Below are 17,762 nucleotides of genomic sequence, written 5' to 3' on the forward strand. Positions count from 1 at the left end.
CGGTCTTGATGTGTTGAGGACTGGACGAACGCTAGAGACCACCAGTGAACATTCCTCTGCGAGTGTGTTCCCGCTGTCTGCCTATTTATTATTTTGCATATCATTCATTTTTTTTTATCTTTCTCCTCCCCAAGTGTAGGTTAGCCAACCGGGCACGTCCTTGGTTAACTTCCCTACCCTTCTCTCTCTCTCTCTCTCTCTCGTTTTTAACCTCGCGTATCGGCGTAGCGTAGCAGGCAACGAGGCTGCTGACATTCTTGCGCGCGCAGCCTTGGAGTTTAGCCTAATGAATCAGGCTCGTCAGGACGCAAAAGCCGTGATGAAGCAGGCTATCTTAAGCTATACCCGTATGTTGTGGTCTTCGGCGCAACAAACTTGCGTAACTAAGGGACATCGCAGAACTGAAGACGCGCTACTCTATCGCAATTGCACGGGCCCAGCGCAAGCTATAGCGGGATGGCGCCGGACGTCCAGTGTGGACCGTCGAGTATGGGTGTTAAACCGAGAAGTAATCTATTTTTCTACCCAACGCGGTGGCATTAGGACAGCTGCGCGAGTACAGCGTCAGTCTTTCACCTAAGTCTACCACGTTACAGAAACTGAGAATGGTTTTAACAATTTTAGTGTCGGGATTTTTTTAACGTGACGGTCCCCCAGTGTAGGGTGTTTTTCTCGGATATTGTAAAACGAACACAATGGTTTATTTTCGGTTATGCACGGACAATGTCACACGGACACGGACACGGACAATGTCAAATGAACTTTTAGTATCGTCCTCACATTCATATGTTCGTTTTCTATCCCCTACCTAGTTCTGTTCTGACGCACACGCTTCCGCGATAGCGCCGATGTATCAAGATAAAAAAAATACACGTGCTGTAGACGCATGAGAGGTGGCAGAAACATGCAAAAATGGTGGTCTAGCGCCAGGGCACGAATATTTGAACGGAGAATCGCCGGGTTAGCGGTGCACACAGTCCAGGAACCACCTCTCCCATTTTCGGCTACAGCTCCGCGCGTTGACACCACGCCTAAGAAGGGGCCTAGACTGCGCAAGCCCAGAGCGATGAGAAAATATGCTTCCAGAAATACACAACAGATGGTGTAACTGCCTTGGAGCGCTCCAACTTCGTGTTACTGCGCACATCGGACTGAAGGAAGTGGAGGACAGGTACGTCGGTGACATGGCAAGACAGAAACTCAAAAACGTGCCGGTACGTGAGTGACGGTTAAAGGGTTAAGGCCTGTTATGTGGGTAGACGCCTGTCGATGCCACCAGCCTCGAGGCGGACCTTCCTGTGTACGGTAGAAAAGAACACGACTCCCTCGCCGAATTTGCCCAAACTGCAACCTCACTTCATGGCTCGTTAAACGAAGCTCCCGAGCCATTTCGTGATCCACGCTGAGCCTGCCAGGCGCCTTACTTCCCCTTCCCCACCTTGTTCGCGAGCCTGAACTTGAGAAGCACTGTAGAGAGCAGGCGCACCCGTCGAAATGCGGCACCGGCGGCTGCAGCCACGTTCAGGAGTGTCCGGCGGTGGCGGTTCCCTGAACGTCGATGTACTCCTCGCCGAGGGCCGCCTGGGACGAGTAGTCCAGCGGCACTGGACTGCCCGCAACCGCCTGCAGCTCGGGCGTGAGCCGGCTGGCGCCGCCGCTGCTGCTTCCGCTGGTGGCGCCGCCCACGACGGCGAGACCGACGCCGCTGCTCGCGCTGGCCGCGACCACGGCGTCGTACAGGGGCGCCGAGGACACCAAACTTGCCAGCGAAGGTGGCGGCGGCGGCGGCTTGCCCACCACGGCGGGTGGCTCGTACAGGTGCGTGGCCAGGCCCAGGGCCGCGTGCGGTGGTGCCGCGGCTGCCGGCAGCACGTACGACGCCGGAGGAGCCGGGGGCAGGGCGAACGACGGCTGCGCCGGGCACAGGAAATTTTGTGTGAGCAAGCGTCCGCTTGAAATAGTTCTGCCGAAAGAAGGCGCTCAGAAGATGTGGAAGCTTAGCTGTTGGAAAGAATGTGACAAGACTGCAAGGTAGAATGAAAAACGATGCTGTTCATTTCGTTCAAACGGCGCGGATAGACGTAGGACGCAACAGAGTACAGGACAGATACAGGTCAGTACTAGTCCTCTGTTCTGAATGCATTGGTCATTCGCCTGAATTCGCCCTGTTCGTGCTGGGGGGAACAATGCTTAACACCTGAGTAAGCTATCGTGTGCAGACCAGGTGGGTGTGCGGAGACGCAGGAATGAGTCGTCATCCTCTAAGGTCGGTCATCGCCTGCCCCACAATTACAAGAGATAAAAAATTCACCGACGATTGCGATACTCGCTAACATGAAACTTGAGCGCAGCAGTATACGTGTTTCTATTTCGCGATATATTGGCTGGCGTGGACAATCTGTCTCGTGCGGCGCGTTGCAAAACGAGTGAAGTGTGGCGCGACTGCCTCGCGAATCGTGACGCGTGGGCGCGATTCGCAGCAGCCGCCGCAAACAGATCTACGCTCATGCAGCGCTTTGTTTCCATACAGACGACGCGCGCTACTCTGGCGCCATCTCGTAGCCATCGAAGCCGCAAAGCCCCTCTTGTGCGACACTATGCTTTTCTTCTCACGCTTTCGCCATACACCTCCTCCACTTTTCGCTTCATGGTTCCGCTGCACTCTCCTCCTGCACTTTCCTCCTCGCGGTCTCTTTGCTATCCCCGTCTTTCAGCTTCCACTGAGCTCTGCGTTCGTTCTCATCTTTCGCTGTGCTTGTTCGCTCAGTTACGAGGTACGACATCGACGCTCGCCGCAGGAACGGGCGCCTAAGAGGTGCGCTCTAAATGAAAGAAAACTGAAGCGTAAGTGACCACTACCTTTCCCCAAGTGAGCTGAACAGTACTAGTGGCAAAACTAACAAGTCAAGGCTCAAGTAAAGGTTCATTCACTAATGAGCTTCTCGCATATATACTGAATCAAGGCTCGTCACCTAGCACACTGATGACGTCTCGGTTGAGGTGATCGCCTTGTCAAAGAGCAAGGCCAATAATGCTGATTTCTCTTGGCACCTACTTGCACTGCACTAGATGCTATGAGAAGAGACTCCTCTAAAAGTTTCCGTGGGGATTTCATTTTATACGTTTTCCGCAACTTGTCTGGTGCTACCAGTGGCGACGAATGTAACGGTGACAGTGGTCAATCACGAACGTTGTTCTCCCTTGTCGCACATATACCCTGCGGGCTCAAAGTGACTGAGTGACGCTGAACATCCTTGCTATATCCTGCTATGGCACAAGAGAGGCGCACATAAGTTAGGAATGGAAGGTAAAGAACCTCAACGTCAGTACTGCGTTGCGAAACAGTGCCACAGATTACAGAACGCCGAGTGTGCGTTGATGACATTGTTGCTTTGCGTAATTTTTAAGACAGTGGTGATCGTCAGCTGGACTTACTGGCTTTACCATATAAAAAGACAAGGAAGAAAGGCGTTAAACATGGTGGGCAGTGCGTCTATGTGAAATTTACTCAGCTCGCTACTGCTGTCCTGACGCAGCTGCAACTTCTTTCTATTCAGCGTATGGCGTAATTGAAACGAATTTAGCTCCACATGAATCGTTGGTCACGTTCTGCACAAAGAAGACCAAATGAATATAAGAAAGCTGCCACTATTCAGCTAAGTTGTTGGTGGTCTCATCAAACAAAGAGGAAGGCACAGAAACGACAACACCTGTCGCTGTTCTTTTTTTTTAAAATGCTGTTTCTGGTCTGTTTGTTTCAAGCAAAAAAAAAAAATGTAAGCAGAAGATGGCCAAGCGTATGCGCTACTCGAGTGGCAGCACTTACTATTTGAGACTATAGGAGAAGCGTACACTTACATGGGCCGTCGGTTGCCTGTGCGGGTCCGCGTAGGGTCCCGGTGGGTATGACAACGGGAAGGACGGGAACACCGTAGGCGGAGGACCAGCCGGGTGGTGCGCTGGTGCCAGCGGTGGCATCAACCGCAGGTTGCTGGCGTGCAGCCGCGGCAGCGTCGTGTTCCAGAATGATTCTCCCGGTAGGCAAGACACTGCGCACACATAAACAGTAATCGTAGAAATGCGTAGTCTGTCGAAGGCATACACTCGACGTATGCCTCCGTTCAATTCGAAGTTCTTGGTCGAAGAACCGTGGTTTTCCCAGTCACTGCTGCGTTGCGTTGCTGGCCCTCCCGGGATCATACATCTGACGTACCCGGAGGCTTTAAAGTTTCGCAATGCGACTCGTAATTCGAATCGCCACTTGGTGAATTAGTTTACCCGTTTGTAGAGACAAAAAGTGGAACAGTCACTATGTAGCGCTTCGACGTTCGAGCGAATGCCAGTCTTGAGCACTGATTCTGTAAACGTTCGGTCGTCGTATAACTTAGGTTGTTGGGAAAAGGGCACCTGGCTTTGTACCTGGTTCGTGCAGCGACTGACTCGGGGCGGCATAGCCTGTGTGAGTTTTTCCCAAGAAGCGGTTTCATAATATGAATAGTGTAGGCTAATTCAGGTGTATCTAAATGTGAGGCGCCATAACTTGTTTAGGTCAACGTTTGCTAAGTTTTTGGTGATCCATGGAGTCCATTCAGCAAATTATATCGTGTCGTTTGCCTGAACGATCGAGCAGAAGAGTTGTCGAACTAGGCCCACGACAAGTCGGACCACGTTATACATTTTACAATTTCATTTGATGTGGTTCAGACTTCAGTTATGCTCTAGGATCACAGGGAAAAGTGGCTCTGCGTGTCACAAAAGAATCGCGCTAATGTGAGGTTCGTTGGAAAGCCGTCAGTGGGTCAGCGAAAGCCATGTTTCTTGTTTCCTATTAGCTGTCGATAATAGTGGATAAAGCGGAGTCACAAAAGCCAGTTGTGAATGCCACCGAAAGTGCTATTTCACCGTCGCAAAGTCAAACGGCAGGCTTGACCACGCGTCGCTCTATCACTGGCCCTTTTGTAAGACGGTGCGGTTCTGTCGCCTTTGTTGGAGAGGTTCCAACGGGCGCTCCTGCACTGTACAATAATTTACATCCTTAAAATCGAACAAGGGTGTAAGTCAGTCTATACCTCACACCCTTACGCCAAAAAAGGGTGTAAGGGTGTAAATTATAGGCGGACTTACACCACTGTTCGTTTTTAGGGGTGTGAATTATTTTGCAGTATGGATTTCTCAAGGGCTCAAAGAACCTGCGGACGATAGATTGAGAAATACCAGACCTTTAGCTCAGTGCTGTATCGAGTGACTTCCCCGGTACAGGGTGGCCAACCGGAGCTATTCTCTGGTTAACCTCCCTGTCTTTCCTTTGCCTTTCTCTCTCTCTCAAGCTGCAGTTTTTTTGTAAACGTGACCATTCTGCACCGTTTACGACTGGAGGTGGCCTACGCATATCGCTTATTGAACAGCGTGAGCAAGAGGACAACCTCCAAGTGCCGGTGCTGTGACACCCCAGACGCTTTTGTGGAGCACTATATGTGTTTAACATCAAGTACTTTTCATGCGAAGTGTTAAACTGCTTTGGCAGAGGTGCTTTTTTTGTAGGCAAAGTAAGTTATCCACGGTTATGCTGCTCTAAACGCAGATTTGCTCTGGCTGCACTGTGGGACATTCTCTTTTTTTTTTCTTTTGTGGGTGGCAATTGAAATCATTTCAGTTTATTCGCGTTTGTAGCCTTCGTTGCGAATTCTGCCCACACGAAATGCTTGCTTTAGCTTTACTTGCACATACCATTGGTGCGGGTGTGTCAACTAGTGGTTTGTTGCAGACATCATGATGCCCCATACGAACTTATATTTGTGGTGAACTTTCCTTCATTTGTTTTTGTTTTTTATTTCCCACTGTTAATAAATGTTTGATGCGTTTCCGTCTCTGGGTTGTGTGTACGTGTAGTAAACTGGAAGAGCTGGCGTTGATTCCAATCTGTTTCTTGGTATAGCCGGCTCTAATGTAGTCCATCTTCCCATTCGTCTATATTTGTTAAAGCAAAGGTTGACGAGAATAATTTGATCCAAATTAACCACCTTTCCGCGTTCAAACACTGGTGCACGTGTGCACTAGTATTCTGCACACCATCTCTCGTGACGGTCGCCTAATTTTATAATAAGTACAATGACTGCCTAGGTAAGCTGATACGAGACATTTAGGCAAGAGTTTAACAAACGAGCGCTCGAAGAAATCCGAAGCTACCGCAACCCTCTCCTGTCTTTTTTATTACGTTGTACATATAATATAGATTAGCAGAAAACAAAAGGTTCGGAAGCTCAATAGCAGCGATATCAGTTACGAGTAAGCCAAAAGGGCTGCCTACTGTTGATTATGGAAACGTAGAAGCATGTTGCCCATCGACGCTTATAGGCCATGCAAGAAAAACCGTGTCCTAGCGCACAAAAAATGACAACCGCGAAATATAAGACGGTAGAAACATGAATAAAGTAGCATTATTCTGGCACTCCGCAGGTATGTCGGAACGTCAGCCCCTCGTAACTCTTTTCCGTCATTTATCTGTTTGTTTTTGTTTGTATAAGAGACAGAAAATAATGGTAAACCGAGCTCGCCAATATTCCTATAGTCTGAGCTACGAAATTATACACGCAGAACCCCGTCTTTCTCCCGTATAATTCTGTGCCACATTGCGACGGTAAATCGATGGGTCTTAGCGAACATCGCGTACCAGTCTTGCATGCCCCCAGCTTCGCCGTGGCTGCGGTCAGTTTTGTGAAGAATGACAAGGAGCCGACAAAATTAGCAGCACGCGAAAGGACTAATAAGCTGGGCCGGCTTAATTAAAGGCCGCCGCGTAAAGAAAAAAGAGTCACTGCCCCTTTCAATCTGTGAAGATGGCCGAACAGCGAAGCTGTGTTAGTTACACCGAGTGTTACACCATGCAAGTCAAACTTCACAAGCAGTCTATATTGTAAATCTTTTGTTTCACCATTATTTCACCTCATTCGAGGGTCTTTCACTTCTTTAGGTCATCATCATCACCTCATGTCGCTCTAGGGGGGTGGGAGGGAGGGGGGATAGAGGCAGCCGCTGGTTACGTTAAGAGCAGGCATCTTTCCGCTAATCCACGAGCCTTCACAGGTCTCGCAGATCCTGAACTCTTCCACTGACGCAGAAGATAATTCCTTCCCTAGGACTTCAATGGCCTTGGAACGCTGCACGCCGTTGCGCGCAGACTTGAGTTGCGTCAGGTTGTGCTCGAAGCAGAGCCTGTCGGAGACCTTGGAACTGTGACCCAAATTCTCGATCCAGGAATTCCCGCTTGAAGCGAACATGTAGTCGATCCACCGTTCAGGATGGTTGCTTCTCCACGTTGACGCCGTTCTAGAGCTTCCCGTTCGCAGAGCCCAGGTTCTTCATTCAGAAGCCGCCGCTGTGTTTCCGCGTCTCGGGCGCGCAGCTCGGGCTCGGCCCTACGACGACGAGCCCGTTCACGAGCCAGCTGTCGCTGACGCTCGCGGTAGGCAAGTTCTTCCTCAGGAGTACGCACTACTCGTGGCCTTCCCATAGTTGTAGCTGAGATGGAACGTGCCGAACCAATTCAAAGCTCCGTATATTGGGCTCAACGCCCACCACTGGGAAGGAGAGAACGACGTTAGCGACGGTATGCCCGCAGTCCGCCGTAGTCACTTGCGTTCGATGTCTCGAGTTCGCTCGGTGGCATGGTTAGCATGCTGCAGCATCTGCCCAGCTTGCCGCTAGCGATTCTTCAAAATTAAATCTGTCCATCACGTAACACACGGGCGGCTTCCTCGGCGTGCCGGACGGCCCACAGTTGATCAGCGAGGTCGTGGCTGAGCAGGGCCGCCTCCCAACGCGCCCCTCGGTTCGAGACTGCCATGTATACCCCGTTTGTAGGGGACCCCTGCTGCTCGCTATCGGTGCATGCCCACAGCATGTGCTGCAGCGTCACTCTGGCTCCGCATGCTTTACAATCGTCGGACGAATAAATGTCGGGGTAGCGGAGGTGAAGGATCGCCGGGTTCGGATATGTGTGTGTCTGCAATTGCCTCCAGGTAACCGCCCGTTTCTTGTTTAGTGTTTAGTAGGACTTACTTACCTCGAAGACTCGGCATGTAAGTCATTGAGCCGCGGCCTGGACCCTCTCGTTTCCCGGGAGCGCAGGGTCTGTGTGGGCAGGGGTCCACACGACGAAACTGTCGTTTTTGCGGCAAATATTGCCATGTTGAATTTGGAGAATGCGGGCCGCCTCCCGAGAGATACAGCCGCTAGCGTAGTTGCGTATCGCTGCCTGCGAGTCCCAAGGACTCGAGGCCGTCACCTAGGCCAATGGCCCCACCCCGCCCAAATCGCCGGACATTTAGAATAAAGTTTTCACTCACTCACGTAAGACAATGGATGGCTCATACCTCCTTAAGCAACGGCTCATACCCCGTAAACGCGGCCTCCGCATTACGACGACAGGAGTAGTATTCAAGACTGTGATGACGAGCGGCGACGGAGCGAGCTGTGGGGAAAAAAAAAAAATCTCAGTGCCCTTTCACTCTGTGAAGAAGGATGACCAGCGAAGTTGTGTATGTGGGCCCATAATGGCGAACTGCACTTCCTCCGCGGTTTTGCCGGGCATTGCACTATCTTCGGGATCGGCCCACGTACGGGGGATTGCTTAACGCCTGCTTCAGCTCCGCCGCGGGTCGGCCCGGCATTTCACTATCTTCGGGATCGGCCCACGTATGGGGAGTGCTTAACGCCTGCTTCACATCCGCCGCTGGTCGGCCCGGTATTGCACTAGCTATCTTCGGGATCGGCCCACGTATGGGGAGTGCTTAACGCCGGCTCCATATCCGCCGCGGGTCGTGCCGGTATTGCACTTTCTTCGGGATCGGCCCACGTATTGGGAGTGCTTAACGCCTGCTTCACCTCCGCCGCGGGTCGCCCCGGCATTGCACTGTCCCTGGAATTGGCCCACGTAAGGGGAGTTTTTTGCTTACAGCAACACGAAAATTTCCTTGAACGGTAGAGATATACAGCTTCGCTGTAAAAGAAGTCGGCGACGACAAACGCGGGAGCAGTGGTACGAACGCGTTCGCACGGTAGCGCCGAAGGGCTCCAACGAGCCAGCTGTGGAAGATGACGACCTCGAGCTATTGCTAATGATGATAGTTTTACCGAAGTCAGACAACGACGGCACAGGGTCCGCATAAACAGCTTCGCTGTAAAAATGACGCAAGCAAGCAAGAAAGCACGCACACTACCTCGCAACGAAGTGTTGTGCCGTGGCCGCCGGTCATTACCACCGTGGGCGCCCCCTCGCCCAAACGTCAAATACGGTTGGCAGACGGCCATTTCGGTTACGTCTGGCGAAGTTTGCCGCTCGGCCGAAAAGGCAAAAGCGAGAGGGAGCAGCGTCGGCCGCGTGAAAGCGCAGATGTTTTCGCCAGCGCTGCTTGCTCCCAGGTCCATAACCTCACCGATACTCTCATTTCCTTTTCGTTAACCTCCCTGCCTTTCCTTCTCCACTTTTTCCTTCCTTCCTTCATTTCCTTTGCTCGCTCAATTCGGGGCTGTTTGCAAATTACCTTCTCCCCTACTTCCCACTTTGTTTCCGCGTCCTTCGGTAAAATGAGAGCCGCACTGTCCCTGCTTCATGAGCGTACGCAGAACCCAGGTGCTTGTAATTGTGCGATGTCAGATTCCGGCAATGGCGAAGCTCCGAGCAGACGAAGGCAAGAACGCCACTTGCCCGGGGCTCCCGACTGAGACTTTTCCCAGATTCATTGGCGTGTGCGGCGCTCTCAGCTCAGTGAGAGAAAAGGAGCTGGCGCATGCGCCCGGGGGCGGTTTGGCACGTGACTCCTTGCGGAAATGAACACAGTACGCTCAAGGACGCAGACGCGGCGAGGGTAGCCATACAGACGCGCCGCAGGCGAGAGAAAGGGTAGTAGCCGTCTGCGGCGGGCTGGGAGGCCCAGGCTTTCCCCGAACCAGACCGCGGCCAGACGGGTGCACTAAATATACAAAAGAAGACCGGTGTTTTCGATCGCGCAGACATCACGACACACACACCGCCTGGCGGAGGCGCCGGCGACGTCCGCAGTATACGGTCACGAGGGCAATGGCCGGATGACGCGACGCCTTTTCTTTTTTTTTTTTTCGAGGTCTCGGCTCCATTTCTCTGGGACGGGCGCGTAGCGCGCGCGCGCGGTGTCGGCGTAAAGGTGCTTTGAACGCGCGCGAAAAGAGATTCGAAAACATGGCGCCTATACCACTGGTGCAGCGCTACTGTTTATGAAGCGTTACGCAGTGTGGCGGAAGCGCGGATTTCTCGAGTTGCTCGCGCTTACATGATTACGTTTTTGTCTGTTTACCGACTTTCTTGAAATGAATAGCACTTTCACTCACGAAAAGGCAGTGAGCTCTTTTGTTCCTTGCGTGCTCGCAAAGGTCACAAAGAAGTCTGTCCGTACGAGAAGGGAAAATAAAGCACACTATCGAAGTCCGTGCTGTCAAGTATTTATGGCCGCCTATATCCTTAATTTATAGCTTTCTCTGTTCCTCCCTCGACTTTCCTGAATGCGTTCCCGCTTCGCATCTCGCGTTTATAGCACTCACCTTGCATGCGCAATGTCTTGCACTCTTTCGTAAAGGTGTACGTGCGCGCGCGAACGTTTTTGCGTTTTACTCGTCCGTTCATTTCGCACATGAGGCACCGTAAGGTAACTTTAATAGCGCGGAACAGGTGCCTCAATTTTCCGACAAACCAAGAAAGGTTCTGAAGACCCATACGTTAAAAGAAAACGCGGCATTAAACCAAGCACATCATGAGAAACCGCTTTGTTTACGCGGGATTTCAACACGGAACACGTGGTCTCACAACTGTTTCGAATGTTATCACGCAAATATGAAAAAGTTAGATTACCGCAGGTGATCTTGTATTTCTGTTCATAGAAATGAACATCATTTAAATAAACAAGTAGTACAACTGCCGCATCCGCAAGAAAAGGCTTCAGCTCCGAGTGCTTACACGAATTCTGCTTCTGTATGATAGCGTGACCAATCCATCTGTACTATGCCTACTGAGGTTCAAAGACGTTTGCCGTCCCACAAGAGCTACCTGAAGTGCGAAATTCAGTGGACATAGTTGTGATGTCTTCTGGGTGAAACATTAGCGATGACTTGCAAGACGTTATACATGACGGTAATTGTTACTAGTCTGACAGTCAGTCTCAGTAGGGTAGATTATAATATAATACCGCGACTGGACACCGGAGGTGCAACACAGTTTGGGCCCATGGAACAGCATCATTCGTGCGAGGCGCTCTACAAACGCAAAATGTAGGTGCTTCTCCGTGGGTATACAGAGATCAAACATGCCGTTTGATGTAATCGGTACGCATATCATATTTCTCAATCAGCAGCTCGAGTGGCGTGCCAGGTCGTCAGCCTTGCTATAATTCATAGCTTCTCGTTAACGTCAGAATCTCTATGAAAAGGAAACATTTTCACCTACGCAAGAGGTGCATCAAGCTACGAAGGGAACTGTAACTTCATGTTATTCATGTGTGGATGGCAATACCTCCCTTTCACGAAGCTTCTCTACCTTGAGGGCTGCCGCAGAACTGATTTGCCATCTCTGTCATTCATGGCGATTCTTGCGACGAGGAGTCGCCGAGAAATTGCAGAATTGTGTAACGCTGTGTAGACGCCTAGTATGTGAACGTCCTACCTAGTTTTATATTCTTATTTATTTATTTATTATGCTTTATGGGGGGTATCTGTGTTTCTTTTTACTCAATTTTCTACCCAGTTTCCTCCATCCAAGCACAAGCTAGGAAATCGCAACTATCACCTGGCTAATCTCTCTGCCTCCTTTCCTCTTTCTGTCTAAAGAATTTCTGAAACGTAGTTAAAATAATCTCACATGCAATGTAATTGAAACGAAGCGGCCTTTCTTTGTGAGGCGTCATTGCTCTTCCACTTTCCTAGGCAAAGATGCGATTTCTAGGGGAGGCAAGGATAAGACTACTGGGGGACGGCGGAAGAAGGGCAGGGTGGTCAATAACCTCGCAGTGGCAGCGACTAAAAGGTGACTGCTGCCCAATTTACCGAGAATGCGAAAAGAAACATTAATAATGTACAAAATACTGTTCCTGTTTTCCGCTTGAAATCCCTGCCTGCTCTTTGCATTACTTCGCTGATGCGACAACTGTACTTCTGCTCCCTCCCCTCCCTCCCACTTTCGTCCGCCTACACACACCACGAGCAGCCAACCCACTGGAGACCAGCGGCACCGCGAAATGTTTGCTCTTCGCTCGTTTTTCACTTCACATACTCAAGAATAAGAAACGCGCGTGTGCGAGTGTCTGGGTGAAATGCGGCTGGTCGCGCGCAGAGGCAGGCATTCCTCGGCGCGCATTCCTCCCTCGACAAACGTAGACGGGCGTCCGGTCGGCGTTGCGTTATAACAGGTTACGCCGGCAGCCGAGCGGAGAGACGCCGCCGTGAACAACTCCGTCCCAAACGACTGACGGGTCCGGTAGGCCCAGTCCGGTTTGGTTTGGTCTCTCACCGGTGTCTCCGGCCAGCCACGCTTCTCTTCAGCGTCACTTCTCCGCCGGGTTCCAGAGTAAAAAAGCCAGGTAAAAGAGAGAGAGAGGGGCAAAGGAACACCTCCTCCCTTTTTATACGGAGTAGATTTAGTTTGTCCTGTGCTGGGATCATTAATTGGACACAACCTAAGAAGAAAGACGCACACGGGACACGCACATTTCCAGCTTGCTGCGATATTTGAAAGCTACCGGATTGAGTCAGCGTCTGTGATCCGGACTGAGTGACCGACTGATATCCCCAGTGGACTTTCACTTCTTTTAATCTTTCCGTCCCCTTTTCCCTTTCCCCAGTGTAGGGTAGCCAACGGGGCTCAGTCCTGCTTAACCTCCCCACCTTTCATTTATCATTTTCTCTCTCTCTCTCTCCAGCTTGTTTCCCGTGTTTGTATGCGAATATGTACTCTGCTACGTCTGTAGAGTAGCGCCACTGCACATTTAATATGTATCATCGGCGTTACGGTTACTTTCGTGCTTCAATGCAGACAACAGCGTCTTCTTTAAAACGTAAATGGAACAAAAGTGAATTTTTACCGCAACTTTGGCGGTGCATATGTCGAAGTCGGCGTCATCCTCAAAATTCGTTCCAAGCCGTTATGCCTTGCAAGTTCACCAGCTAGAATTCGCAGATTACAATTTGCGCTGTGATTTGTGTTATCTGCAAGAAGTAACTTTAAAAATTTGGTGCAGCTAATAAAAAAAAACTCCCGACTGCACACAACATATATATAAAAAAAATGCGCAGAACCGAAATACCTTGGATGAAAGACAGTAAAGAAAATAGATAAGTAGTCTTCGGTTTCCTGTCACAATTTGCCGCAAACAACATTGTAACAAAACCTCGTACGCACTTAAACCTTCGCGTGTACATCGGTCGAAATGTGTCTCCCATTATCAGCGAACTTCATCTTGGCACAGATCGAGTTCTAACTTCTAACTTTATACTTTCCGCTGGCAGGCAGGCAGGGACTGGGACTAAACTGTAAGCAGTTTGCTGAGTGAACATGGCAGCGGTGGCAGCAACGAGCGCGATCGTATAGGTCGTGGAGGGCAAGTAAGTGGATATCATGCTGTTTCCCACATGCAGAGGCGTCATCATACACTATAGGTTACCTTGAGGTAACTGTTGAATTCGATAACATACCATAATCGGTTCTCATGCGCATACTCTTAAAGCACAGGCCGATTTTCCTACATGTGGCTAACAGGGGCGTTGCGAATGGTAATATTTGAAACATAGTTGAATACGAATCAAATAACGCCAAAGCGAACCGAACCGAATATCGAACATTTTCGAATAATGAACAGCCTTTTTTTACCATTAATACAAGAAAAAGTGAACATCTCATCCTTCGCTACATTAAGCAAGTTTCTGACGTTATGTCGCTCTCTTTGATAATGCGGTAACGAAACTTCGAATGGAGCATCATAACAAAATGAGAAGGATTCTTTGGAGCGCACGTGGTCATGCAGAGTGAAGTGTTAAAGGCCAGTCTTGCGAGCTTGTCATCAAATGTGCAAGCCTTCGAGACTAAGCATGTTTTCGAGACATGAACGGAAATGCACGTGACTGCAGCGATTGCACAGAGGAAAAAAACAACTTTTCTCGGGTTAGAATAGTCGCTACAGATATACACACATTTGTGTGGTGCCACCTATACATCAAATAATGATGCAACATTGATCTTATTCAGATTCAAGCGCAGGAAAATACACACTTGCAACATGATAAATAGTACCAAACAACGCCCATCGCCGAACGTCATGTATGAGCGATATCTGAGTGCAAATAATTGCGGTTTTGCTGGAAAAACTTGGATCACTCGGCGACGCAGCGTACTCTGCATAACTTCGTTATTTATGTCCACTCGGGTAGGGGTGAAGTTTGCTTTATCTATGCTGAAATTTCACGCTTCATAGTGCACTGTTGGCAACGTAAATTATTTGGAAACTATTCGAAATATATTCGCGTTTGCGAATAACATAATAATCGATTGGTTATTGGAAAGCTTGGAATATTCGCATGTTCCTAGGCTGTATCATTCGAAATGTTGGGACACCATGTTATCGCGAACGCATCTCGCGCGATAACATAAACGTGACGAAGCATGTTGCGTTGAATCTGACGAAATCGCTTGCCCATCATTGTACACCCTCAAAAGAGAGATGTTGATAAGTTTTTCAATCAAATACAGCTAAAATATATATCATGAACCCCGATGCATTATTTGTGCGCGGATATCTGCCCAGACTATCATGCATCATACTTTCCTTTAGGCAGATATTAATATTAAGGCGTAAAGATGTTCTTGGGCACTTTAAGAAAATAAATAAGAATAAATAAGGAGAGTTCTTATGGTTGTAGTGCATTTATGACCAATTAGAGGTTGCTCTTAAGTTGGCATCATTCTGTGCGTTGGAGCTCCGTAGGTCACGATATAACGCTTACAGAGCGTAATGACCAATTTTATAGCTTCAAGGTACGCTAATTTCTCTCTTATTTTAGCTCCCCTTTCGGCTCTTACCCTCGTATTCAGAAACTTGAAGCCCATGCTTGACTTCATATAAATGACACATCGTGTGAACGTGCCCAAGACGCTCATTGCGTCTTGGGTCCTTTGATGCGTTCACGGCAGGCGTCATTTAAATCAAGTCGAGCGTGGGATTCAAGTTAAGATGCACTTCTAAATACGAGGGTTAGTCGCCGCCGGCACAGGGTAGCCAGTTGATCTTTAATATGGCTAACCTCCCTGTCTTTCCCTCTTTTCTTCCCATCTCTCACTTTCACTCTTCATGTCACCCAAGCAGGTTTCCAGACTATCAAGAAAGATCTGCATCGACCAGCTCTTCTTCTCATATTTTTTTTACCGTGCAGGACTAAGTCTGAAGAATACGCGTGAAAAAAAATAAGAAAGAAAGAATAACGAACAGTGCTATTCACAAGGTTTTGGTTATGTCCTTTCGTTATGTACTACAAGTGCTTCCAAGTAAAATAAGACAATATCAAGCACGGTAAAAAAGTGTCGCCGTATGACGAACGTGCATCTTGCACAAGGTGCCTCGCATCATATTCAGCGCCGATACACGAACACTAGCCGTGCATAACGCTATACGCATGCAAACAGCATCCACTGTAGCCGTTAATCGAAAATTGAAAAGAATGTAGCTTCTTACGCTGACCAGTGAGACAAAGCACGTAAGTGAAATCAATAAGTGTACGTGTTCGATGCGACTAAAGAATGTATAGGAGGACCTAGAACGACCGGTTGTTCATAAAAAAAGGTATCATATAAAGATTTGCCTCACCTCGTTACGGGTGTATGTAGCTCCGGTAACTAATGGAATGATGGGAATGGAGCACAAGGTGACTTTTATCGTCCTTATCTCCCTCTTCTCTTTAACCTATATATCTCTTCAAGCTAATTTGTCACCACAAGGTCCTTGACTGGTTCGGCCAGTATATTGTGCCAAGAATTTTACTGAGCAATAGTTGATTTCATATAATTCCTCCATCTGCGTTACGGCCCTCGGGTGTAATCTTACCTCAATATTTAATGACGAACGTCTGTGGTAACATTAAGGATATATTTGTTGTGACAAAGCACATACATTGTAACAGTGCATGACGCCTACATATACGACGATGGTACGTAGCTGTGGCCTCTAGGATCCACTCATTGATGCACAGATTGATTTCCTAGAAGCACTTAACGTGGACGCGACGCTGCCCCACTTTCAGTGTAGCAACCATCCGCAGCAAAAAAAGTTTTTAGAACTCATCTGCCACACCGCTAACTTGGCGTGACAGCGTGAACGGGGGCGTTACGAATAGCAGACCTCCAAGACGCCCTTCGAATAGGAAGAACAGTATTTACTTATTGAAAAGCATAGGATAGAAGCGTCACCGAGCAAGCACCTCTGAGAGAAAGAAGCTCGGCTAACGGGAGCTCGTTTCTTTGTATCGTTCCGGCGGTCAATTCCAGGAGTTGCGATGATGTGTACGCTGCGGTATTTCGCAACATACGGAGCGGGGCAAACAGTTAGCAGTGCGCGCAGCTCGAACGGCTCCTTCGCCTTCAAGGCCAAGGGGCGTCTGGGAAGGGCGCGCCTTCTGAGGTCGTAGCCATGCGGCACGCACATGTAAACCAGACGGACGTACACACTTCATGTGTAAGCAGCGGTTTGCTATGCGACGGATTCGTGGACAGGCTCGGTATTTCTCACGGCGCTCCGTTATTTCCCAACACACACAGTGGGGGCAACAGTTCGCAGCTCGAACGTTCGGCTCCTTCGCCTTCAAGGCCAAGAGGCGTCTGGGTAGGGCACGCCTGCAGCGGTCGTAGCCATGTGGCACACAAACGTAAACGAGACGTACCCACTTCATGTGTAAGCAGCGGTTTTCTGGGCGACGGATTTGTGGATAGGCTCGGTATTTCTCACGGAACGCATGCAGTATTCTCATTTTGTAGTCTGCGCTATTCTCGTGCAGCCCTCGACATTCATCCGCCACTCTCTGTGACAGGAGAATAACTGGACACACATAAACACGCATGCACGCACGTACGCACGCACAGAGAGAGAGAGAGAGAGAGAGAGAGAGAGAGAGAACGCGCGTTAAATCCGTGCCCACTATATACAGGTCCATTCTCCAAAAAGGAAAATGAAAGCTCTCGTCCTTACGCCCATGCTGTATCGAAGACAAAATGTGGTGCGGTCGTTTCTACCTGTAAGTTTAAGTGATGAAACACTCATTTATGCACATGCTGTACATACTACGAAGGAAGATGATGGTGATTATTACAAATGCAGCAGTGCAAAAACGACCTTTTCTTCCTACCTCCTGTCTTCATCTGTGCCACAACTTGCCGGTGTTCATGAGTCAGCCTCTATAGATAAGCGCGGTTACTACGCGGCAACCAGCAACTTCTCATTGTCTCGGCATGCCCTAACGTTTTTCTTCCTTCTTTTTTTAATGCAAAGATAACCGGCATAAGCAACCATAACGTGGTCACCGCCCAGAGAACTAGAATAATTGACTCACCGTATCACTGCGGCGGGCAAAAGAAGAAAAAGGGGAGAGGATGGGGCAGGGGAGGGGGAAGCGCAATTGCTAGGCCACAATTTGGCTCTATTCCGCAACCACGGTTACACCGGCCAATTTCTCACCTCACGAAGCGCCAAAATCGTCGGAGT

General features: G+C 49.4%; 2 protein-coding genes across 19 annotated transcripts in view; one reads left to right on the plus strand and one right to left on the minus strand.

The window, feature by feature from the left end:
- Positions 1-17,762, plus strand: part of LOC139059245 (uncharacterized) — a 349,734-nt gene that overhangs the window by 299,951 nt on the left and 32,021 nt on the right. The window lies entirely within an intron of this gene.
- The window catches only part of LOC139059244 (protein doublesex-like), a 64,589-nt gene that overhangs the window by 21,045 nt on the left and 25,782 nt on the right, over positions 1-17,762 (minus strand). For both annotated transcript variants that reach the window (XM_070537397.1, XM_070537396.1), the window contains 2 exons: positions 3,859-4,049; positions 1,487-1,911 (listed from right to left, as the gene is read on the minus strand). In XM_070537397.1, the coding sequence (XP_070393498.1) occupies positions 1,522-1,911; positions 3,859-4,049 (581 nt within the window). In that variant the 3' untranslated portion in view covers positions 1,487-1,521. The remainder of the gene's footprint in view (positions 1-1,486; positions 1,912-3,858; positions 4,050-17,762) is intronic.

Source organism: Dermacentor albipictus, chromosome 4 (genome assembly GCF_038994185.2).
Source record: "Dermacentor albipictus isolate Rhodes 1998 colony chromosome 4, USDA_Dalb.pri_finalv2, whole genome shotgun sequence".
Lineage (NCBI taxonomy): Eukaryota > Metazoa > Arthropoda > Arachnida > Ixodida > Ixodidae > Dermacentor > Dermacentor albipictus.